Source organism: Mus pahari, chromosome X (assembly GCF_900095145.1).
Source record: "Mus pahari chromosome X, PAHARI_EIJ_v1.1, whole genome shotgun sequence".
Taxonomy (NCBI): domain Eukaryota; kingdom Metazoa; phylum Chordata; class Mammalia; order Rodentia; family Muridae; genus Mus; species Mus pahari.
Window position 1 is genome coordinate 49,986,872 of NC_034613.1, and position 26,620 is coordinate 50,013,491.

The 26,620-nt window shown below is 37.6% G+C and overlaps 1 protein-coding gene across 4 annotated transcripts in view; it reads right to left on the minus strand.

Annotated features, from left to right (window-relative positions):
* Positions 1–26,620, minus strand: part of Fgf13 (fibroblast growth factor 13) — a 507,713-nt gene that overhangs the window by 171,315 nt on the left and 309,778 nt on the right. For 3 of the 4 annotated variants that reach the window (XM_029533963.1, XM_029533964.1, XM_021187749.2), the window contains one exon: positions 11,825–11,992. The exons of the other annotated variant lie outside the window; for it this stretch is intronic. In XM_029533963.1, coding sequence (XP_029389823.1) covers positions 11,825–11,992 — 168 coding nt within the window. The remainder of the gene's footprint in view (positions 1–11,824; positions 11,993–26,620) is intronic. 4 annotated transcript variants of the gene reach the window in all.

The window sequence follows — 26,620 nt, forward strand, 5'->3', positions numbered from 1 at the left end:
TACACAACAAATGGAATAAGTATTTAAAGAGACAACCAATAAACAAGGAGAAAATTTTGGAAGCTATATATTTGACAAAGAATACTCAAATACATATATAAGGGAGTCAAAGAACTTTAATTGAAGAAAGCAAATAATCGTATTAAGAAATACACATGGGATCTAAATAGGCCCTTCTCAAAGGAAGACATATAAATGGCAAATGGATTCATAAAAATTCCCTGCATCACTAATCATTATGAAGATGTAAATTAAATAAGATTTAATGAGCCACAATCTCACACCCATTATAATAACTATTTTTAACAATCAAAAGATAGCAAGTACTGATCAAGATGTACATAAAAAAAGGCCTTGTCCTAAGGTGCAGCAGACTTGTGTATGGTAGGAGCTACTTAAAGCAACAGTTCAGAAATATTCTTGGTTCATTGGAAAGAAATGCCCGAAGGCAGTTCCAGTTCTTCATCTTTCCCTAAGTAGTGTAGCTTGAGTACTATTTGTGAGGGTGGGACTGAATCCTCAGTTCAGATAACAATCCCTTCTGATGAATGGCTGATCAATCGATATTCAGGGAATAAGTGGATTATATTTATTCTCCAATTTCATCCCATCTTTTAAATGAATTGAGGGTTACCTCTTCAGAGGAAAGAATGATACAGTAGCTGTAGAGACACATCAAGGGAAAGCTATTTCCTTTGTGTCAAGAAAATGAAATGTCTGGCCTTGCTGGGCTTAACATTCTAAACTACCCAACACCTGTTGGCTAGATAAAACATGTGGCTAAGGGATCATCCTTCAGGAATGCAAATTTGCATAATGCCATATTAAGGAGATGGGAGGAATATTTATCCTTCTAAGGAGACAATACACATTTTCTTCCCAGAATTTCCTAGTTCTGTGTAGTTGTTACAGAGTCATTTTGCTGTTCTGCTGCCTGCCCATGACTCAGAGAGACATAATTTTTCCTTTTTTCTTTTATTTTCTGTTTTTTCCCTTTATATGTTAGCCAGAGCATAAGTTTGCTCTTTCTGGTACTTTCAGCTTTTTCTTCATACCTGCCCATGCCATGTGGCTGACATCCATGCCAGTTTAACTCAAATGGCATAGCTTTTTGTCTTCTTCATCATGTCTTGTGAAGTTGCCAATATTTAGAGTCTGCTCACCCTGGGCTTCTCATTTTACACTCTAATAAAAGTCATCATTGAGATTTAAGTAAGGGAAAAAAGAATGTAAATTAGTGCAGTCTTTCATGGAAAACTGTTTAGAGGCTCCTCAAAATAAACTAACAGAATTATATATGATTCAGCAATCTCTTTCTTGGTATTTACCTGAAGGAATCGAAACCAGTACATCAAAGAGATGCTTGCTCTTTAGGTTTGAATACTAGGCACAGTCTGATGAGTCTGTATATATGTATTACCAGCCTAGAATTCATTTCTGAGACATTTTAGGGTCACATCAGATGGTATCTGACTCACAAAAAGCAGCTCAATAACTGTTCCATGAACCCATGAATTAATGCATGAATGAATGAAAGATATAGAAAGTATTCATGGGCTATGAATGAGAAAAACATGGAGAACCAAACTCATCCCAGAATAGTTTCATTAGCTCTGGTTTCCCAACTGAGCAAAAATATAAGTTCTTTTAGCTGCTGTGTTCTGGAATGATTTAAAATGCAAAAACAATCTAGCTAATAGACTAGCTCCAAGTTGTGCATTTCCTGTCAGCCCTTAATTCCTCAGGGCAGATTTAGTATTTCTCTTGTCACTCTGTGCCTAGTACACAGGATAATGCCACACTTTGCCAAACACTCAATAAATATCTATTGACAAATCCATCCATTCTGTTAATGATGATTAGAAACACTCAGTCACTTGCTGCCTGGAATTAGGGCAAATGGCCCATTGAACTCAAAATACCCCAATTTGTTAGATGAATAACTTGTTTGTAATGATGAATATTTATTGAGTGCTTATTATTGCCAGACATTATGATATGCATGTAGTATCTCTTCATACAGCTCTACTCTCAGGGAAGAAATAAAGGTTGCATGTTTTAATATAGTCCTCACAGAGGAGAATGCTGCCTAACATATCCATAACTGTTTCAAAAGACAAGCTGCAGTATAGGAAAAGGTCCTCAAACTATTCTCATTCACTTTGGGGACTTTTTCCCTTCCTCAGCAAATATTCTGAGTATATTTAACCAATTACCCACTAAGTGAACAGCTAACCATGCATGCCAATTAGAGATTTACTGAATCAATGCATGCTTCTTCCAACATGGAGCCAAAATGCTACCTTCTTAGAGGCAAATCAAATGACTACAGAGGAAATAATAGCTCAAGAAGGAACAAGAAAGCAAAGTTTTTGGCTGCCAGCTTCTATAATCCCCACTTTTTGAAATACCCTTTGTTCCACTCTTGTTACATGAAAAGAGCCAGAGTTTATTCACAGCCTGAAGCAGGCTGCTAGACAAATGTCCTCACTGTATGAATGGTTTTTCTGAACCCACATTATCCCATTGAGGGCTATGATTAGTCAAAGCTTTGCTGGGCTGGATGTATCCCAGAAAAAGACTCCAGTACAGCAGCCATGTGAGCTCTACTGCTATGGTGTGTTTTTCTCCAATGAACTATTTTATATAGTGAGATACATACACACACACACAAACACACACATACACACACATATGAACATATATATCACTGAATATCTATCTATATCTATCTATATCTATATCTATATCTATATCTATATCTATATCTATATCTATATCTATATCTATATCACTGAATCACATGTGTGATGTATTTGTATATATGTACATCCAAATTCACCCTGAATGGTGTTTAGTGATCACAGAATATTACAATTTACTTATATGTGTGTGTGTGTCTGTGTGTATGTACATGTGCATGTTTGAAGAAATTGTGTCATCACAAAAACATTGTTAAGTCTTTGGCAGAGTTTATCCCAGGTATCTTCTGTCTATGGAGGTCTGAATTGAGGGGTGTGTACCTAATCCAGAGAATGATGCACATACTCATAGAGGATGGAGATTAAGGGAAAGGGAAATGTGAAAGAGATAAAGAGAGCAAGAGAAATAGAGTAACTCTAATATATACATGTTGATCACTCCAATCTTGCTGTCCTGATGATAGACTACACAAAAATAATAATGTTCCTCTTACGGAACGGAATTTCTTTAGTACAAAGAGCACATAGAAGGCTAAGCTTCTAGAGCAATAATTAAACATGTGAGCTTTCACTAGAAGTGTCCAAATATGGAAATATGGGGGGGTTGTACAGGCCACCTGAGAAACACCATAGTTGAATAATGAGGTGGCCCACAGATTAATGAGAAAAGCCAACATAATGACCCAATGTTTTCATGATTAGCTGCTGCCAATTGGCATTTTTATAGAAAACAAGGGAGAATTAAAGCATGCAACCCAATCTCAAGAGGGCAGGTTTGCATAAACTCTTGACTCTTGTTTCTGACAATGTTCAATGCAGAGAATACCTAAAATAAATCCTCCATTGAGTTCATTAAATAAGTAATCTGCTCAAAGATTATAGATAGTTATATATATAACCTTGTTGTGAGCATTAACTCTCTCTAGCAGTAGATAATAAGCTCCATAGGTCTTTTCTTTTGTCATGGAATTGAAAAGAGGAGGCAAGATACCAGAGGACCTGAAGTTGCACAGTGCCAGAGAAAAGATTAGATGTGGAATCTATGCATACTTGACGTCTCCATTAGGACACTGATTAGATGTTTGACCGTGTAAGCAAGTAGGTTCACATATCTGTACTTCAGCCTCCATGTCATGCCCTCAAAGTCTAATGATGCCTATCTTTTTGGTGACTGGAAAGACTAGTGAAAATATACCTGAAGTGACTGTCACAGAAATGATAGGTGGCCATCTACACAAAGGATAACACGGAACATCCTGTCAAGAACATATCAAAGATATATCTGGTCCTTCTTTCCTCATGTTTCAAGAGAGCATTGTGTATAATTCTAGTCCTTGTGGAAATAGCAAGAACTACTAAATTGACTATAATGCAAGCAGTTTGGCAAAATTGAAGTCACTTCTCAGTGTTGTAACACACCAGGACTGAGGTCATCAGATGATACTGTGTGAAATATGATTTTGAGGTTGAATGTCCACTGACATAAGGCGATCACTATATGATTGCTTACTCCAGCACTGTGACTAAACACCAACTCAGAACACAGTAGAATGGTGAACACATTGGCCAAGTCAAACCAGGAACTTTTTTGAGGTTTTATATCTTAAAATAGGTAGGTCTCATGAATAGATATCTGCTAACACCCTGGTGGAAGTGGACATGTGACTTTCATGTGTTGAAGCGAGTGTGGATTTTGGCTGTGAGGCAAGACAAGGGTAAGTGCTGATAAAATACAGAATGCAGAGTCTCTTGTTCAACATTTCCCCAGGCATTATTCAAGCTGCGTATTCTGAAGCACACTGAGAAATGCTCTCGCGTATAACAAATGAATACCTGAACATGTATCATTTAGAATACTCAGAATGACTTATAAACAGGATGGCAATTAAAGCCTCCCAATCATATCAGAATCAGTTTTCAAATATATGCTGCTGTGATCATTTTAAGCCACAGTAGCTGATTATGTCTATGTGATATGAAGGCAATGCCTCAATGATGACAGCCTCTGGAATATATCAGGGCCTGACACCTGGGGTCACAAGTAGCAGGTTTGCCCTAGGGCACTGGTAAAACAGTAAAGAAGTAGCTATACTTTTATTGTATATCAAAACATCCTTTGTTCTTTTTCTGTCTCCTACTTTAAGTATATTCATTCACAGATGGGTCAGGAGAAAGCTCTTCTGCCCACATTAAGAAGCTCTATTACACTTTGAGACAAGACCAAGTCCTGCAACAATTGCTTGTAAGAAAGAATGTTGGTCACAAGGTGGCAGATTACCACACTCCTATGGAAAAACCTGGCTCATTTTATAAAAGCATATGATGATAGACGAAAAAGAAATAAAAACTTTTAAAGAATGTGTGTGTGTGTGTGTGTTTGCACGTGCACCGTGTATATTGGGGACTGTGGATATCTTCCATCCCTCCAACTTCTAAAGATCAAAATAAGTACCGTCTGTCCAACTGTGACCTCTAATCACAGAGCACCTCCTAAAGAGGCCCATGTAATTGACATGATAAAACTTCTAAATTGACAGCTGCCACCAAACACCAGGCATTCTGCCAAGGTGATTTTTTTCCTAATGCACTGATTCCAGAGCTGTAAGGACATTACAATCACCTTGGGAGGCATCTTCTAAAATACTTCCACCAGAATAGTTCCCACAGCATTGTTGCGGGTTGGTTGATTTTGTTCTATGCTAAGCTCAATCATCAATATTATTTAAAAGGTCCTCAGCTGTCTCCACTGTGAAGATAAAGTTGAGGACTGCTCTGTTAAAAAGGCCACTACACAAATGCATTCCTCACTTCTAGGGTTGACCTGTGAACTATGATACTGAGAATATTATTTATTTAGTTTAGTTGATAATCTTTTGCATAGCAAGACAGAGCTACTTTTTTGACTATGTACCTTGTTTCCCTTCCATCACCAGCTAATTATCTAGTAGTGCACTAGAATAACAATTTCATTCCCAGGACTGATCCACATACAACACTTAGAGTAGTGTTTGTAAACCTCAGAGGAAAGACCAGCACCCATTTAAAAAAAATGTGTTTATTATCAAAGACCTGTTCTGATAGGAATGCACTATTTACTAGAGACAGCAGAACTCTTCCCAGGATGTGTTTTGTGGGATATTAATAGAGGTCAGGAGTAAGACAATTGCATCAGCTACATGGTGACCTTTAATAGAGAACTGAATTCAGTAAGACAACTTCATAATCAACAACACCTCTCAAAACCTTGATTGTTACTATGCACATTATCACTCTCTAGGAATTGTATGTAATTTATAAAACGTATTTCCCTATAAAATTCCTCTTTGTACCATAATATCTGACATGGTCATCGCTTTAAGAAATGTAACTGAAGGCATTGATTTGATCAACAAAACAAGCATGTGGGTAATCTAAGACAAAATACAGAGGGTGTGCTTTATGGCTCAGTGGGAGAGTGATTTGGCTTATTTGCCTTTCATGCATATGGTCCCAATGAGAGGTTTAGCATTCTATCAGAGGCAGCAGCACATTATAGGAACACTTTTTCAGTAAAGGCAAACTTTCATACATTAGAGATGGCCTTACTGGGGACATCAGCAAAATGCTTTCATTCATACAGACATGTTGAGCCCCAATCACCTGGGTCAGAAGGAAACATTTTTTAGGTGGTTTATTAATTGCCTTGAGAAAAGAAGACTGGCCAAGGTATCCCAGCCACAGAGACTGGTGGCAACATGTTCCATAATATAATGGTTTTGAAGGGGAGAGTATCAATATGGTTTTCATACATGAACCTTTGATTTTGACTCTGAATTTTTTTTTTAATTTAGTGAAAAATCTCAACCACACACCATCATTTATCCAGTGGAATGTCAGAACAGTTTCTCATAACAGAGTTCCATATTAAATACATATTCATGAAATGGATTATCAAAGTTAGATTCCCCCAGCAGAAATTTCTAATTCTAATATTAACTAAGAAAAACCTCAACAAGGGGAAATCATTGCTAATTTGTAAACCTCAACTTGATAGGAGGTCTGTTGCTTTAAATCTTGAACCATATTTAAAAAATAAAAAGAATTACTATTCATTTCTACTGTGCAAGCCAGCATATAGAGAGAATTAGGATGTATATATACAATAAAAAATAATAAATGCACATTGTATCCTGAAATTGAATTATTGACTGCTAAGAATACTTCCTTGATTTGATTATGAGTTTTTTTCAAAGAGTAGAAGCTATGCTCAAATTCTGGCTCAATTTTATATAAGGTGAAAAAATAGGAAAGGAGGTTGATTGTGTTTCAGCTCGATAGATAGCTTCCTGGGATTATTAGGAAACAAGTTGTCTTCTAGGAAATAATTGACATGTATCTAAAAGAAACAGATTTGGATCCATTGTAGGGAAAGGATATGATTTACTGATCAGTAAGGATATGATTTATGATGCTGATCAGTAAGGTCTTCACATTTCTAGCTCTTTTATCATTACAGAAAAACAACAGTTGAGCTGCCATTTGCATCAATGAGTGTAGAAAGTTCTCTAGTGTCTTTAGTTATTCTTGGGATCAAAAAGCAAAGGCAGGGAACCTAAGTCACACTTGCTCTGAAATAAAAAAAATTAAAAATAAGTAAAATCTTTACATTTACATCAACATCTAAACACACAGTCCCAGTTTTTAATAGAAAAAAGTTCTTCTCAATTGTCATCCTCAATGGGACAAACAGATATATCGTTCCTAAAAATCCTTTTTTTCGGGTATCCAGTATTAGAAGGGGTTACTCAATTGTAAATTAGCAACAAGGGAATTTAATAGGATTTAATAACAGCAGTTTAGTTTTATCAAACTTTCTAGTAATTCAAATCAATGCTGAACATATTTCCCGAAATGGGAATTGGCATTAAAATGATAGTCACAACAAACGCAGATAATAAATTTGTTTTTAAAATTGATAAGAAAAAAACTGTACATTTTCACAAGCCTGCTGCTAAATGTTCACCCACCTTTCTCCTTTCTTAATAGCTAGGCAAAAACCATATTCAAGGTATCATGCAATTGCTCTGAGGTAAAGAAACCAAGTTGAGAGTCAGAATAACATCACTATTATAGATACAGACACAACCTTTTAAGCTTTTAGCATAAAATTCTGTTTCCTCTTTGTTGATTAAAATCACATGTTATCACCAAGCTCTGAGACATATTTTATCCCCCAAAGGATACTTGTTGGAATGAAAAGTTTAGAGATGTCTCAAGGGATAAGAATGTGTGTGTATCCGCACTCACACTTACACAGGAATATAAAACAATACGTAGAGCAGAATCCAAATGTCTGATTACAAGATACTGATAGGTCACTGAGATCGAATTAGTTTTGTATCACTTTAACACCTCCAGAGTTACTGTTATAATAAAATTTTTCACTGGTAAAACCAAACACTGGAAATCCACAATTTCTTTCTCCATCCCCCACCCCCAACACCCAGATCTTCAAAACTATCCATCCACTTGCAAGCTTGGGTATCTTGGCTGTGACTCTCTTTTGTTTTAACAGTCTCTAAACATTAAGAAAAGTCCAATGAGTAGCATTTAGGAAATAGAAGCTGTGCTGAAAATAGATTGGCTTCCAGAAGTTGTACGAAATCAGTAGTTTCATTTTGGCACCCATGGCACAGAAAGAGAAAGTGAATAAAGGAACAAAGCTACGAAGATTATACTTTTCTCTTGCCAAAAGGCTCCTGGAACCACAAGAAAAAAATATGTTGGTAATGATCTCCACTCTCCATGAAGCAGCTTTCTTTTAACAAAGAACATTGCTGGTATTGGGCCAAATTAGACTCTCAGATATTCATATGTTCTTCTTCAGCCAAATTCCAGTGCATTCATAAGTTTTTGCTTATATTATAAGTGGATTATATAGGAATAATCACATCATGGAACCTCAAAAGAATTTGAAACAGATTTAAAATTTTGTTTTGAAATTAGATGCTTATTAATATAAGCCTACTTCTAGCAAAATATAATTGGCTTTTGTGTGCAAAACACCCACAACAATGAGATAGTTCTAAGAACTTCTTTGCATAGATTCTGAAGGTCTTGAACACAATTCACAAGTGTCTTTGAAAGATAGATGACTCTGAGCAATATAAACCAAATCAAATTTCAAGTGGTCAAAAGCTGTAGAAATAGCCTGCACCTCATAACCATTGATAGCCAAAAGAAGTACAAAAACTTTACTGAAACACACACACACACACACACACACACACACACATACACACACATACACACACATACACACACATACAAAAACATGTTGAATTTATCAATTCATTAAGCAAAAAGTAGCTTTTATATAATGTATACAGACATTTTGCTGTATCTTAAATTTTTATCTTCTTCCAAGTCTTAGTGATTTTTTTCATTATTCAATTGATGGTTTCCAACATTATATAAACATCCAAACAATGAACAGATTGACCATTATTTTTCTCTTGTTATGAAATTGCAGGAATTTACACTTAATGCCAAGTCTGATACTAGAACACAGTGATCATGAAACAGAACACATCATCAAGATGGATCACATGACAATAAAAAATGGTATCATGTAGCCATGCGGTTTAGCTTGACTATACATTTGAAATAAACAGGCCTTTGATTTCTAGTAAATATAGCAAAATGTTGCAACTTTCAGACAGAACTAGAAACTATACCTTATAGAATTGAAAAACCAGTCTTGCAAAAATCTTCCATGTTGCCAAACTGGCCACTGAGCCCTTTCAAATCAACAAATATGTCACCTCCTGGAAATAGCAAACTCCCATTTCCTACATGAAAGCAAGCATGTTATTCAGGGACTATCCACGACACATTCGGTTTGATGCCATATTAGGTACTTTGGATGTTATCACTCTAGACGGAGAAAAAAGTGTTTTCATTCACTTGTCTGTGTTCATCAATAGCACAGGAATCCTTGTTTGAAAAGATAAAGTATGATTTTAAATAGTATTAAAATATCTCCAAAGAAAGCCTCTGATGAATCTAATGCTACTAATAAATGGTTACTAGGAGTAAGAAAAGAAGAGTTAGTTCTGTTATGTCAATGTATCTGCCAGGAGGACAATCAAATCATTTTAAAGAAGACATCTATCTTCAAAACATTACAGGTGGGAAGATAACAGTAACATACAACATACTGACAACCACTGAGTTTATGGGTTTGATGTGACAAATTGAAAGTAATTTATCTCATCTAGAGAGTCTAATAGCTATTCGCTTCCTAATAATCCATACCTGAAAACATTAATTACAATGTTCCCATTGCTCTACAGGTGGTGCTTAAAAATTAACAGATCCTGTCAAAGTATATGTACTAAAAGTGGGTTTTTACAGTTATCTAGTTGTTTACTAAATCTAAAATCTTGCCAAGAAAAATCAAGTTTCTAGCCAAATGTGTAACTGAACTTAATCAGTAAATTCTTAAGCAACATTTTATTACCCAAACCAAAATATTTAGTCTGTTGCCAGTGTAGAAAAACCACTGTGTGTGTGTGTGTGTGTGTGTGTGTGTGTGTGTGTGTGTGTAGCATGAGAGCAAAGAAAGCAGATCATATTGAAATGTACTACATATAATTAAATAATAAAATAATAGTCATTGGTTAAAAATTCTTGTCTCCATTAAGTTAAAATCAGTTAATTTCTTCTCAGCTACAGCACTATGAGGTGGAATTTACCCATTGGAAAGGGTCACCATTTATACCTGCAAGTGACTAGTTATTGACATCAGACTCTTAGTCAAAGTAGATGGTTTAGATTAGTATTAGCAGAAAATAAATGTAAATTTTTTATTCCATTATCAAAATAAACCTGAACATAGATGGGTAAAGATTCTCCCCCTTTTCCTGCCTATGAACACTTAATTTTCTTTTTGGAAGAAAGAGAAAGTGGCATTTTGCTTTTAAAACTATGAACTGGAGCTCACTGAAAGTAATTCTCTCACATACCAAACTTTAAACAAAACATGTTGTCATTATTTCCCATATCAGAAACGTGGCTGTAATGAGAATTCTTATGAAGTTGCAAAGGAACAATTTGATATAGGAACAAAGTCACATATTTATAAGAATATATTTAAATGCTATGCAAAGGTACACTCCAACTACAGTTCTATAGATGAATGTTGTCACATCCAATGTACACTGGGAAACTCCATCAAATAAGAGTGACCAGAAGATAATTTCTTACTGTAAAAGAAGCTATCACATGCATTACAATATGTAACAGTCATTTCGAAAGTTAAAATGCACGCTGACAAAAATGAAATTATCACATTGCATTTGTAATGTGAAAAATTGTGAAGTTTGATACATGCAAAAATGATAGAATGTCAATAAATACCCTTTCTGGCCAGAAGAATTATGTTAGAAATAGATTTGTGAGATAGAGTGGAATGAATAACATAACAATCTGAGTTTAAGTAAGCAGCAAGTTGAGTTCTCCAAACCTGTATTGAGCTGGAAAAGAAAAACGATAAAATCTCCTCATGGTTTCCTTAAGACATGCATTCACTGTGGCAAAGTGCAAGTGGACGTGCATTACAGGGGCAGTCTGGGACTGCTTCAGCGAAATAAGTTGATCATAAGCATTCTTCCAAAGCAATGCAGAAGCTTTATGGAGTGGAGAAGAGATAGAAAATTTGAAACAATCTTCTCATGATTTCCTTTTAGAGGTGTTATTCCTCAGCTGACTGCTGCTTCAGGAATGCAAGGTGATGGGAAAAGATTTGGGTAGGTGTTGGCTACAGGAGCAAGCAATGTTGGCAGCCAAAATGAAATAGTGTCATGACATCAACCGAAAATGTTTCAGCTGCAAGAAGCAGGATGCTGCAGGCTGTGCTGAGATGACTGTATTCTACAGTGTCCCATCTGACACTGCATAACACAGTCACCAGTGAGCGAGCGTCTCCTATAGCTGCCACAGGGACCAAACAATACACAGCATACCAGATGGCAATGCACAATCCAAGAGAGAGAGAGAGAGAGAGAGAGAGAGAGAGAGAGAGAGAGAGAGAGAGAGAGAGAAGGGAAAACAAGCAAAACACGTGTCTTTCGTGCACAAACCTTCGGGTTCTGTGTTTTCTTTGTGGTGCACTTGCTTCAGCGGGCAGCAGAAGATTTCGTGACACTTAGCACGAAAGGGGGACTCTTTTTTCTTTAATTCCGCAGATTGGATGGAATCTTGTCGTAACATAATGTATTCCTGTGTGCCAGGGGGGGCGTCATCCAGAACTGTGGTCACCACATAACAAAATGAACTCAAGTTAGAGCTTCATGAAAGCATGAACATATTCAATCAAACCTACTCCCAGGGAAATCTAATGAAATATTTTCACACAAAGTTTCAAGGAAACACATCTAATAACTTGGCAATTTAATTTTAAGGGGTTGAAAATAATCCTAGGGAAAGTTAGGTACTAGATGATCTATACCTACTTTGCTAGTACAATGAAAAATTAACAGTGTTAAATTATACTCATAGTGTAATATTTTCATTTTGATAAGCATGCTTTATTTAAAGAAACACCACACAGAGCTCCCATTTCAATGTAAGAGGCTTTATAAATATTTACAGATGAAATTGCCCAGTGTCTACTAAGATCACTTGGTTTTCTTTGTCTGGTCCTGACAGGGGTGTGACTTCCAAAAGGAATCCAAAGGCCTTATAAATATCTTTCAGGTATCCACTCCTTTAATGAAGATGAGAGATTCTTGCTGAGTGTCCCAAAATTAACAGCGATCCAAAGCCTACCGCTGAACTACGGAAGAACAAGTCTAGGTTTGCAAATGTGGGCCGCAATGTCCTCTAGGTTCCAGTGAACTCTGATTTTCATTGTAGGTTTCCTGTGAGTTTCTTAAGCAGGGTTCTCTTTCATTACTGTCTTTCCCTGGAAAGGGTCCACAGCTACTTTCTTTAGTTTGAAAACCACCCACTGAAGTGGGTGCAAATTTGATTTACATTTGCAGAAACAGGGAACTGACCCAAGAATGGAGATTTTCTTTCACACCCTTCCCCAATGAGGCCACTCCATTTCCCTGGGAGTGAGTCAGTGCCTCCAAAGCTGTGATTAATGGCATGCTGACTCATTTGACTCCCCCAAATACATACACTTAACATGCATTTAGAAGAACTGATAGATACCACCAGCCCATTTTTTAAAACAGAAAGAATAATGCCTGTGGCATACAAAAAGAGGCTCAAATTAGATGATATCCAAATGTTCTGGGTTTGACAAAGAATTCAAGATTCATTGGCTGGGCCTCAGTGGCCATTCAAAATTTTCTTTCATGTAGCGGGGGAGATGGCATGGGAAACAACATAACTTACAATTTCCCATTTAGGCTTTAGAAAAAGTTCTTGATAGATAGCCTATATGTAGAAATGTTGTTAGTAAAATATGCAAGAAGGTAGTGAATATTTTAGTCTGATTCTCCTCTAGCATTCAGTAGCAGTAATCAAAGATGCTATATAGACACACCATCACAGCTTTTTCTGGCAGAGAATTCCCTTCATCTACAGGCAGTGTTACTATAACTTCTTATAATCTTGTTGGTGAGTGAACATGTTTGCTAGCAACAGCTGCTATTCAAAGCATTTGCAACCAGCTTCTGCCATGAGCAAATAGTCAGGATTAATATACACACAAATTCCTGGATCACAGCTGAAGAAAAATTATGGTTTTATCATCCAAAATATAAAAGAAAATTCTCCAAACTGGTACTCTTAAAAACACTCCACATTTATAAAAATCAAGAAATTCCATTTTTAGGAACTACTCTATATAAAACATTTTATTTAGATTAAAGGACAATTGAAGCTAAAAAGAAAAACATGACTTTTAGATAATACATATGGACTTTGCTACTAGGGACTATACAATGAGTATTAGTAAATTGTCTTACATTTTTATTGTTTAATATCAACAATGATGTCACAAATGGGCATTTCAGGAGATTAATGGTAGACCGAAGCTAATAGCCTTTGGCTGACTCTCCAGCCATCAGCTTTTCCCAGCTGCTCATTAATTCCCAGAAAATGTCGTACATTGCCATCGTTATTGTTTAATTAGATAGAACTGGTTATCTATAACATGTAACACAATTCTAGCAAAAGCAACCTGCTGACTGATATAAGAACTAACCCCAAATGCATCATGATGGGGGAAAGCATGAAGGTCACCAAAGTGCAGGCTAATTGCTTTCCACAAAATTTCTCTCTCTCTCTCTCTCTCTCTCTCTCTCTCTCTCTGGTTCTTCCCTCAAATTGGATTTAGCAAGTGTTAAAGGTGCCAGGCTGAGAGCATTTAAGGAGCCAACTGAGTAATAAGCACAGGCGCAGAATAGTTCCTTGGAAATCATGAACATCTGGGACTTAATGGCTTTGCTCTGGGTCTCAGGCTGTCTTTACTCAATGCCTCAAAAATCAGTCAATTCAGGCAAAACAGAAAAAGAAAGAAACGATAGCCGATCTAACTGTATCCTGGTGTTCTGTGACCATAAACTAGAAATATTCTGGACTTTTCTTACTAGATTTTATTGTGCAAGCAATACTTACTTCACTTGAGTCTATAAAAATCCCTGAACTTGAAGATATTTTGAATGAAAAATAGAGAATTTAAGACAAAATTCACTTGTTTTGGGGGCTTCCTCAAATAGGAGAGTGGATGTGTCTTTTACAGGAGCAGTAGAGAAAGACTCTCCACAGGGCTGAGGACTAAGTGGCTTCCGTTGCCCTTTCCAACCATAGATCTAGCCCATCTTGGGGTTATATTAAAATTTGGTTTAGACAAAGCTTTCTTCCATTTCAAGGGTTCAGCGTGTCTCTTAATTACACATTAACTGCTAAAATGTGATTTATGATTGGCTTTTGGACCCAAGAACCACATCTTTCTTGAAAGGCTGCTGAGTATCATAAAAACAGTTACCAAAGAATAGGCCCTTGTTCAGAAATTTCACTTATATACCTGGTGACTCAGCCTTAATCACAATACCCCCCCCCCACTCACGACTTCCGACTCCTACAGGAACAGTCCAGCGTTGGAGAAGAGAAGTGCATGCACACAAATCCATACATTCACAGACACACAGACACTGACAAGTGGCATACTCAGACACAGAGCTATCAAGAGTGAGTGAGTGTAGTGATGAAATGAGTGTTCATCATGAGCACAATGTAAGAATTAATTCTTATTACAAAACAAAACAAAACTCGATTGACAATCCTTGGGTGGGCCAGATAAGACCTAGATTTGTTTTCTGTGCAGCAACACTGGACTAAATATCTCTAAAAACCCCTACTCTTCTCTAGCCTTCTTAGCAACTATCAAGATCAAGGATGGGGCAAGAAGCAGGCAATCAAGAGGCAGGAGTAAGAGAAAACCATATGATAGAGGCAAGGCAAGGTAGATATGCCCATTTCAAACTGCAGCTGAAGCACAAATCTATAATAAAATGTAATTATATCTGATAATATTAAAAATTCCAATGAAATTTATCTTTTAATGTTATTTTAATGAAAGAAGTTAATAATGTATCTTCCCCACAGATAGGGAAGTCTATTTCATATCTTATGAAAATTGTACCAATAACCACAGCATTGGCCTCGAAGAACAGCTACCCAAGTATCAGCAGTATGATAAACACTACAGTAAAATCCACACAGTGAAGTACTGGAAAAGTTTAGCCAGGCTCCTGGAGTATTACCCATCAAGCCCATACAAAGTATTCTTATAAAAGCATCCCTAAATTATCAACAATAAGGATCATCAGTGTTTCTTACCTCCAAAGATTCCAACTCTGTATCTCATGAAATTTTCTGTCATTATTCAAAAATATAAAAGCAACCAGGAGGAGCATAGGAAACTATTTAGACAGTGCACAAAAGGGACTTGCCTCCCTCACCAGGCCATTAAAATTCTCAATATTCGCTGGCTTCAACCAGAAGCAGTCAATAAGCCCTCAATTATTTAATGATGTTATTTTTTCTGCTTTTGAATGTACTTTTCTACCAACATGATTCAACATAATTAACAATACACAATTTTAAAGCCAAGCAAATTTGAGATCACTGGGGCAAGGGGAATGGATGCAACTAAGGGACTCTACCAGTCAAAGTTATAAGATACATCCTAGTGACTCCAAAAAGAAAATGCTTTAGAAGCCTTGTGAAACACAAAAAAATAAGGCAACATGCAGAGAGTACCAAACATCCTTACAAAATCAGAAAGAAAATGAGAAGAAAATGGAGCAATTATCACAATTAATTATCACATGTCGCCAAACACCTGTCATGTTGAAAAGTACAAATATCCACAGCAGTTGTTAGCTCAGCGCCTCCACCCTGCCTCCCGGGTAGCTATCTACCTATATGATGCTCACACAGTTACTAGCACAAGATGACATTACTACCATCAAGATGGCAGCTTCAAATGTGAGGTTCTTAGAAAAGCCAGTGACTGAAAGGCATTAGTACTAATACTCATTTTATTTGGTGAAGGGTTCTTTCTAAATTATCAGTTATGGTCTCATTTGTGATTTTCTCTATTCCCCAGTCAAAAACTAGTGTGTTTCCCTCTCTCCCATCTTCAGGTTATTTTGCTCTTTTCAGGTTAAAATGAAATGCAAACCCACTACTACCATGGTGGTCTCCCACCTTCCCATTTCCACCACATGCCTATCTTCCTACTAACAGTAGATCCCACTAGTCCTACAACATACTTAGTTTTGCTGCCTTAAAACCAGTTTTTTTTTCTGTATCCCCCGATTGCCCTTTTGTGTACTTGATGGATCTACTGAAATGTAATACCTCAGATATGTCTTTTTTTAGCCATTTTAGGTAAGTCAGATAAGATCTGTAATTATTTTATCTACGTATCCATTCATCTCTTATCTGAGCTTTTCTCATAAGCTCTATGAATAAGGAACATTGCGTCTCATTTGCCACTGTACATGAGAAGTCCAGAATATTGCCCTAATCATTTATACTCAAACATTTATTAACCAAATGAAGGATTCTCTTCCTCCCCTTGATACTAAGGCCTAGTCACTCTTCCAACTCTCCAACTCCGAATTTTCGGTGACTTTTGAGGAATATTGTGACACACTGAGGATAGCTCTTGGCTCATCACAGGCTCTTAATGAAAAGTAGCTTAATACTTACATGCATATATATGACTCTGTTTATAACTTAGAAGCTCCCTGGGGAAAAGAATCATGTCTCAGTCTCTGGGGGATTGTCTTTGTTACTTTTCTATTGACATGACAAAACATCATGGTAAAACAAACAAAACAAAACAAAACAAAACATAAAAGAAATTATTTAATTTGCAGGTTCACTGCAAGTTCCAGAAAGTTAGAATTCATTCTGGTACATTATGCAAAACAGAAGAAAACCAAGAAGGATTACCATTGTGTGGATACTTCATTCCTCCTTAGAACAAGGAACAAAATACTCATGAAAGGATATAGGTGCAGAGACAAAACTTAGAGCTAAGATGAAAGGATGGACTATCCAGAGACTACCCCATTCGGGAATCCATCCCATCATCAGCCACCAAACCTAGATACTAATGCTCATGCCAACAAGATTCTGCTGAAGGGACCCTGATAATGTGGCCTCTTGTGAGGCTATGCCAGTGCCTGGCAAACACAGAAGTGGATGCTCACAGCCAGCTATTGGATGGAACACAGGGTCCCCAATGGAGGAGCTAGAGAAAGTACCCAAGGAGCTGAAGGGGGCTGCAACCCTGCAGGTGGAACAACAATATGAACTAACCAGTACCCCCTGAGCTTGTGTCTCTAGCTGCATATGTAGCAGAAGATGGTCTAATCGGTCATCAATGGGAAGAGAGGCCCCTTGGTCTTGCAAACTTTATATGACCCAGCACAAGAGAAGGTCTGGGCCAAGTAGTGGGAGTGGGTGGGTAGGGGAGCAGGGGCAGGGGGGTATAGGGAACTTTCAGGATAGCATTTGAAATGTTAATAAAGAAAATAATAATAATAATAATAATAATAATAATAATAATAATAATAATAAAGAATTCATTCTGGTCATGGTGGGTAGCATGGCAGAAGGCAGCAAGGCATGGTGTTGGAGCAATAACAGAGAATTCATCTGATCCACAACCAAAATGGAGATAGAGAACTAACTAGTGATGTGATGGGCTTTTTTACCTCAAATCCAACCATACTGATCCTCTCCAACAAGACCACACCTTCTAATCCCTCCCAAATATTTCCACTAAAAGGGGATCAAGTGTTCAAACACATGTCTATTGGGGCCACTCTCAGTCAAACCTAACAGGGATTGTCTTCATATTTCTAATGCTCTATACCACTTTGCACACATTATTTTCTCTATACACAAAAATATGCCTGGGGGTAGCCATGTCTACCTTGAAAGTGTTCATTAGATGGTATAGAAAATGGCCAAGAGAGCAGCATATAACCTGTCACCCAAGAGACGTAAAGTCAATTGGAGCTACTAAATAGGAAATGCTGTCTGCAATCAGTAGAATTGAGAGCAGTGTCCTCTGGTGGTGTGAAAACCAGGGACTATGTAACTTTCTGTGTGACATTTAGGGTGCCATTTCACCTTTCTGAGTCTTCAGTTTTCTCGTTTAAATGCTGAAGAGATGTCTCTACTTATTTTTTTCCATTTGAGGCCTATTAATTATGCCCTGGGGAGGACTGTTATATGCATCAAAGGGCACTGAGTAGCAACTCTTATCAGATGCCAAGAGCACTCTCCCCAGTGTAACAATCAAACATATCTTCAGATACTGCCAAGTCACCATCATGCCCTTACCTACCAAATCCAAAGTCACCTTAGTTGAGAATCACTGGAGTTGGTGATGGGTAAAGACTTTCTGGCCTACAAATCCTTTTATGAAGAACTAGCACAAAGCTCCAAAAACCATTTGTAATGTGGAAGGGCTCATCTCTTTGCAGAAGTAAATGTACATAGTGTAAACCAAGTAAAGAGTAGGGCACATCAGTGAGTGTGCTTGTGAACCAGGGAACAGAAAGCCTCCACTGGACTGGTACAGTTGAACACTCTCTTGTTACCACTTCGCTGTTTCTTCATTTGAGAAGTCCACCCATCATATTTGGATATCAAACTCTGGCTACACACATGCTCGGCAGGCATTCTACTGATCCAGGCACATGCACAGCTCCTTGTCTAGCTCTCTGCACCAGCTTTGTCAAAGACAGGTCTTCTATTCAAGTAGTGGCACATATGACCAGGGAGCATGCCTCTACCTGCTGAAGACAGAACTGAGTCTATTATAAACGAATAGCTTCAACCAACAGAACAATGCAGTTCTAGTGTTGCTCTGCACTGAATGAATGGCATCTTCTTTCTCCCTGATCATGTTATAATCATGTGAGAAAATAAGGCAAGATGAGCAAAGTAGACTAAATTTTAGAACTTTGATTGTTGTTATATGACTAAATCAGTGTTTCTCAATTTTCCTAATGCTGCCATATTTTAATACAGGTCTTTACATTGTAGTGACCTTCTAACCATAAAATTATTTTGTTGCTACCATATAACTGTAATTTTGTTACTGTTATGAACCTTCATCCAAATATCTGATTTGCAGACTATCTCATATTCAACCCCCAGAAAGACTGAGACCCACAGGTTGAGACACGCTGAACTAAATGATACCACCATAAGCATGGACACCATTTTAGGAATTTCATGTTTTATGACAATATCTGCTTGCTTTCTCCTCCTATAAATACATATGAAGCACAGGCCAAAGCAAGAGTGCATACATATTGGCTTGGAAGAGTTGTGAAGGCCTAGATGCTGGGCCTCACTAACTGTTTCTAGCTATGAAGGTTTGGCATTTTTCACTTGGTCTTGAGCAGATGGTGATGCTGGTCAGCTTTCAGACTCAAAGTTCCACTATCCTAAAAGATTTGGGTTTTCTCTCCCAGTGTTGCTGCCTACATGCAGTCTCCTCTGCCTAGTGCACAGGGGCTCTTGCCTGCTGCTTAGCATTTAAACCACCTAGGGGACTTTTAAAAGTAAAATACTCATGGTTCCATGCCAGACTAATTAAACTAGACTCTTGAGTTGAGCCCTGAGCACTGGTAGCTTTCAAAGTTCCTCAGGTGACTTGAATGTGTTGCCGGAGTTGTGAATTTGTGTTCTAAGTAACCTGTTCTCTCCCCTTCCCCAATGGACATCCCTCTGTTGTTTTCCTGGGGGCAGGTTCAGATCTCTGTTTATCTTTGTCTTACCATTCTTCCCATACTCCAGTAAAGAAATGCCATGTATACTTGGATGGTGGCCCTTTTTCCTGTACCACATAACACCAATGCATGCATATTTACCCAGTAATTCTGTTTCAGCCCGAAGAGCCACAGTGAATTTCTAAGAGGTTCACTATAGATAATTTCAACCCTAGCCTGTATTCTAGGTTTTGGAAAGATCATGTCATCACTAGCCAGTTTTATTTAATCAAACTGATCTAAGCTTTATCCTTATATCCTCACCAAGAACTTAGGACATGAGACATGTGCTTTGTACTGAAGTCATTTTGTGATGCTGCTTCCTGTCACTAAGGTAGCTTTTCTATATGATTCTGATAAGGGCTCCCTTGCTCTGTTTCAGATTTTTATACCACTTTTAAGGTTATGCAGTTCAAGTTCATAATAACAAAATGATTCTTTGTTTTTCTTTTTCTTTTTTTTCCGGTTGTGCTTTTTAATATAATTTTTATTGGATATTTTATTTATATTTCAAATATTATCCCCTTTCCTGATTTTCCCCTCTCGGAACCCCCCTATCCCATTCCTCCTCCTCCTGCTTCTATAATGGTGTTCCTCCACCTACCCACTTGTGCCTCTCTGCCCTCGATTCCCCTACACTGGGGCATTTATCAAGCCTCCCCTCCCATTGATGCATGACAAGGCCATCCTCTGCTACATATGCAGTTGGAGCCATGTGTGCTCTTGGTTGGTGGTTTAGTCCATGAGAGCTCTGGAGGATTTGGTTGGTTGATATTGTTGTTCTTCCTATGAGGTTGCAAACCCCTTTAGCTCCTTCAGTCCTTTCTCTAACTCCTCCACTGGGGACCCCGTATTCAGTCCAATGATTGGCTGCAAGTATCTGCCTCTGTATTTGTAAGGCTCCACAGAGCCTCTCAGGGGACAGCTATATCAGACTCCTCTCAGCAAACATTTCTTGGCATCCACAATAGTGTTGAAATTAAATGTGGTACATTTACACAATGGAGTACTAATCAGCTCTTAAAAATGATGAGTTCATGGAATTCTTAGGCAAATGGATGGAACTAGAAAATATCATCCTGAGTGAGGTAACCTAATCACAAAATAATATACATGGTATGCATTCGCTGATAAATGGATACTCACCCAGAACCTAGGAACACCAATGATACAATTCACAGACCACATGAAGCTAAAGAAGAAGGAAGATCAAAGTGTGGGTGCTTTGTTCCTTCTTAGAAAGGGGAACCAAATACTCATGGGAGCAAATATAGAGACAAAATGTAGAGCAGAGACTGAAGGAAAGGCCAGCCAGGGACTATCCCCCACCCCAGGATTCATCCCATATACAGTTAACAAAATGATTCTTAAAACTTACAGGGAACCTTGTTGGTTATTAGATTTTTATTTATGACTTCATGAGAAAGGAGATTGAGAGTGCATTTTGCAGAAACTGTAGATTCAAATCCTCTAATTCAGTATTGTAACTGCTGCATGTAAACAGAACTTTGGGAGCTTTTAACAAAGTGTCCCTGACAAGGATACATGTCTGGAGATTTGAATTTAATTGGATTCTGAGTGTGGGTTGGGCTTTGATATTCTAAGCAGTTTTCCTCCTGTTTCTAGAGTGCACTGGGGTGGACAAAGAATGTAACTGAATGGAAAAAAGGGTAAAAAGCATAAATATAAGCACAAAGAACTGCAAAAAAATGGTGCTTTCCTGAATAAGGAAGAACCTTAAAAGAAGCAAGACTTTAAAGTGCTAGGTCTTTGATCAAATGTGGACTATAAAGAAGATTTCAAAAGCCCTATGTGTGATAGGGCCATTGACAAACACCTTACAATCAACATGTGGTTTCCACCCATAGCTTATGTATCATGTGCCATCAAAGTGACCCTTGGAATGTTAAGAATCCTTTTTTAAAGTTTAGTTTTCTAAGTCATAAACCAAAGTAACGATTCTTTTTTTCTTTTTGAAAAAGATAAGGCATATTTATCTATTTTATATGCATGAATATATATATATATATATATATATATATATCTTATATACACATATATTATGTGTGTGTGTGTGTGTGTGTGTGTGTGTGTGTGTGTGTGTGTGTGTGCTGGAATTACAGAAGATTGTGAGCCACAAGGTTGTTTAGAAGTGAAACTAGGTCTTTGACTATAGTAAATGGACTCTGAACAGCTGAGCCATCTCTGTAGCCTCCATGAAGCAGCCATGTTAACATGTATGTTCTAGTCTGGTTGCATGTTTTCTTCCACAGACAATGAAAGACAGAGATTCTCAGTCCTACCATGCCCACATCACCAGAATCAGAATTTACATTTCCTCAAGATTCAAAGCTTACTGCTATATGCTAAGCACATTAAAGTTTGAGGTAGACCTAATAGATTGGTTGGTATTAGATATGATTTTACCCCCTGAGAGAAAACATTTGTTAAAATATACAACTTGTGAGTGAGGGTCATTACCTACAGTGCTACCCTGAGATAGTACATTTTCTACCTTTTATAGATAATCAATCAAATCCCAAGGCAGCTTTTCTAATTATTAGAAAAAAATTGTTATGAGCGGAAGCATCTACCAGTATGTCCAGGACTGATCTGTATTCATACATATTCAGCACATCTTCACTATATTAACTAATGCTAAATTTGACATTACTATGACAGTATCTTTCCCAAGGTGGGTGGTGGGGAGAAACCAACCAACCAAACAAACAAACCAACAAGCAAAAAACTTCTACCACTTACACTATTGCTGGTAAAGTAAAGCTGCTCCATGATCTTATAGAAATTTTATAGTAGAAGTAAGAAGAATGGCTCACGGGAAAATAAAGATGGCTAACTCATGGATTATCAATTTGACTAACAAGCTGTATTCCTTTCAAGATGTCATCTGAAATTCCATGAAAATTCTCTACTGTCACTGACTACATTGAAAACTTTGTTTGATTTCAGTTGTTGGTCAATTAATGCAAGTTGCTTCTGACCACATCGTTCTAGGAAAAGAAATACTTAGCTCATCTTCAAAATCATTTACAGATTTGTCCTGATGATTGCATTTACATGCATTTCCCCATATTCTACTATATACAATGATGGGAGTCACTGGTGTCCTTCAACAGAAAGATTTCCAGACTCCTTGGCCCATAAATTCTCTTTCACCCAGTTCTGTAGTGAGTATGGGGTGGGGGGAGTGCTACACAGACATCTTTCCCTTTAAAAGCAGTTAGTACAAAAGTTCCAGTTAAGTTCACAGAATGATGTTGTGTCTACTCACAGAAATATTTTTGCCTATAGTCTTCTCAGCCTTTGATCTTAAGACCTTTCTCATGCAATATGACAGACTACATTGCTAGAGAAAGCCTATTTTCTCCCCAACATCTTATCCATTTTGCAAACACTGAATCTCAGAGAAAGTAGTGTGGTTACTTTGCCCATACACTCTGACACAAACTTGCAAGCCTTCTAACCCCACCTTGCTAGAAGTCAGAAGTTGCTTCTCTGAACCATACTACCTCAGAGAGTAGCCTATGGGGACCCTTCAGCCTTTCTTCTTCAGTTCTGCCTTCAGCTTTGCATTCCAGTATTTGAAGGCTAATCCAAGTATCACAGGTTAAAGGAGAAGTTTAGTCCTGGCGGTTGCTCTAACTTAGCATTTTGGTAGTTAAGAAAACTCCATGTCATATAGTCTGCCAACTGCTTTGTGCACGTGGTTGGGAAATTAGAGTGCAATATTGATTTAAAACTATGTGTGACCGGGAAAATGGCAGATGACATCAGCTGTCTTTCTCCTTGTTCATATCCTCCCATTTGATGCAACGAGCAAACTCATATTCAATTGTGTTAACCAGGCAAAACTTTTATTTTTAGGCAATCAATTTTCTTATCATTCTGATTCTGGCCACTATTCTGTTGTCATATGTGTTTCTGTCACCACCTTGCCTCCTGCCACCCCCAGTGACACTATTAAAAACACAAAAAACCACTCAAGTACATTAGTGACCCCTCTTAACTGACCTTTGGCAAAATTCATAAAGCATGTATGAATATACAGGCTGTTCTTTTAGAATTATCTTTCAGAAACTCTGAAATACAAGAAAGTCATTGTGGTTGGTAAAGCATGGCTTTCCATGTCCTTTGACGGTGCTGATAGAGTAGCACCAAAAAGCTGGAGGAGGCCTTGATCAACAGAAGTCTCTTTCAGTTGATCAAGACAACAGACCCAGTCCACTTGTTTCATTTAAAATATGCATCCATTCAATTCTTCTCTCTCTACTTAGTCACAAAATTGTACTCAAGCTCATCAGAAGGCAGTTAGTATAATTTGGCTTCAGCATCATATTCATCAATTTGCAAGCTCAAATTGTCTTCTATACCTCCAGGAAATAGATTTTTTTCCATTTCTTAACCTATATGCTGTAGAGGGATTCATCTTTCTTACATAGTTAAAAGCAGCAGTTTCAGCTAATGGAACATAACTCTCAATTAAAATAATTGAAACCCACAAAATAATTGTAAGAAGGAAGCATTCCAATTAAATGGGTGCTTCCCCTTGTACCCATGCCTGGCACAGTTTCTTACTCCCCATTCAATAAATACACTTAGCTATTCTTTTTAAGAAGGCTGTCCCTGAAGGGGAGTCCGATAGAAGAATAGATTGTGCCAGTTTAGAATCCACTCCAACTTTGTTTGGGAAGAATTTAAAGCAAAGGGTATTTGAGTTTATTTACTCTTGCCAGCATTTCTGTTTAAGGGTGGGGGGAGGGGAGAAAGGCATTATGATTATAAAAGCCTCAAGCCACCAAATATCCTTAAAAATAGCATTTAATAATTTAAGTGTAAATGAATCATAAACACTTAAATTTTATTGTTGTTTTATTTTCCTTTTATCGAAGATAGATTATTTTTATCTCACGTAATGTAGCCTGGTCATAGTTTCTCCTCAATCTACTCCTCTCAGTTCCTCTCCACTGATCCTCCTAGCCAGATCCACCCTGCTTCTGTCTTCTCTTAGAAAACAACAGGCTTCTAAAGGATAATAGTGAACAAATAAGATGAGACAAGACTAATGCATCAGAATTAGACAAAACACAAACAAAAAAAAAGAAAGAAAGAAAAGGAGGTGAAAGAGTCCAAGAAACAGAAGAAACACAAGACATTTGATCACTTGGGAATTCCATAACATCTTATAGAAACACTAAAGTGGTAGCCATAATAACACAAAGGCCACATGGGGGGAAAAAGGTAAAATATGCAAGTAAAATTTAAAAACCATAATAAGGTATTTTTTCTTTAAAAAGTAGGGCCCTGACACAACATTATGAGAAAAGAAACCCTTTAAAGATGCTGTTGAATTAATTAGCTGCTGGCCATGCAGCCTACCCTTAATAGGAGTGTGTTTCCTCAGTGAGACTCCCTTAGAGGAAATAAAATATTCACGTGCAAGTAGTTTTCTCTTGGAGATTGCTTCCTGGTTAGGAATAGGTCATAAGTCTACTCCTTGTAGCTCTAGGTTCTCATCTGGTGCAGACCTGTGTAGGCCCTTTGCACACTGCTTCAGTCTCTGTGAGTTCATATGTGCACACATTCTGTTGATATAGAGGGCCATGTTTTCCTGATGTCCTCTATCTCCTCTGAGTATTGTACTCTTTAAGGTTCCTTGAACTCTGCAGTGAGGGATTTGATGGGGACACCCCTTTTAGGGCTGGCTGTGAATATCTGTATTTGTTCTTATTTGCTGCAAGAGGAAGCTTCTCTGCTGAAAGCAGAGCAAGGCATGGATCTATGAGTATAATAGAATGTCATTAGGGTCATTTTATTGCTACATAGAACAGTAATATTTGGTTTTACCCTAGGTCCCTGGGCTATTTAGTCTTAGGCTCGTGGTTACCAAGTAGTGACTTGGAATAGGCCTCCAATCAAATGAGACACTGGTTTGCTTCTCCCGTAAACTTCGTGTTGGCATTGCACTGGTATCTTGTAGGCAAGACACTATCAAAGATCAAAGGGGTTGTAGCTGGGATGGAATGTATATTTTATGACGAGTACATTTCTATACATATGATGCTAGTACATAGGCATGAAGGTTCTAGGTAGGTACCAGCTTGTGTGGATGTTGTCTTCAGCAAAGGGCTCTTCCAGTCAGTTGCTGGAGAGCAATGTATATAGTCATTGTATAGGCAACAGCCTGGATTCTTTGGGATTCCAATGGGACCCCTTTGGTCAACAACTCAATTATATATAAGTCAATCCTGGTATAAACACTTAGATCTAACTTCCCTATCACCTACCTGAATATCCAGTTCTTTAACTGAGGTTTTAGTAAAAGAGCACCTTTTACATTTAGCCTAAGGTCCTCCAAGGAAGACTCTAAAAGAGAATTGGTCCTCACCTTTAAAGCATATAATATTCCCCACAGAAAGATTGTAGGACCCAGAGCAGTTGAGGGCACCATGAGAACATTATCCACAGAGTCAAATAAGCAGGGCTCATATAGTATTGTAGAGATCAAAGTGGCAATCACAGAGCCTGCATGTGTGTGTGTGTGTGTGTGTGTGTGTATGTGTGTGTGTGTGTATATATATATATATATATATATAT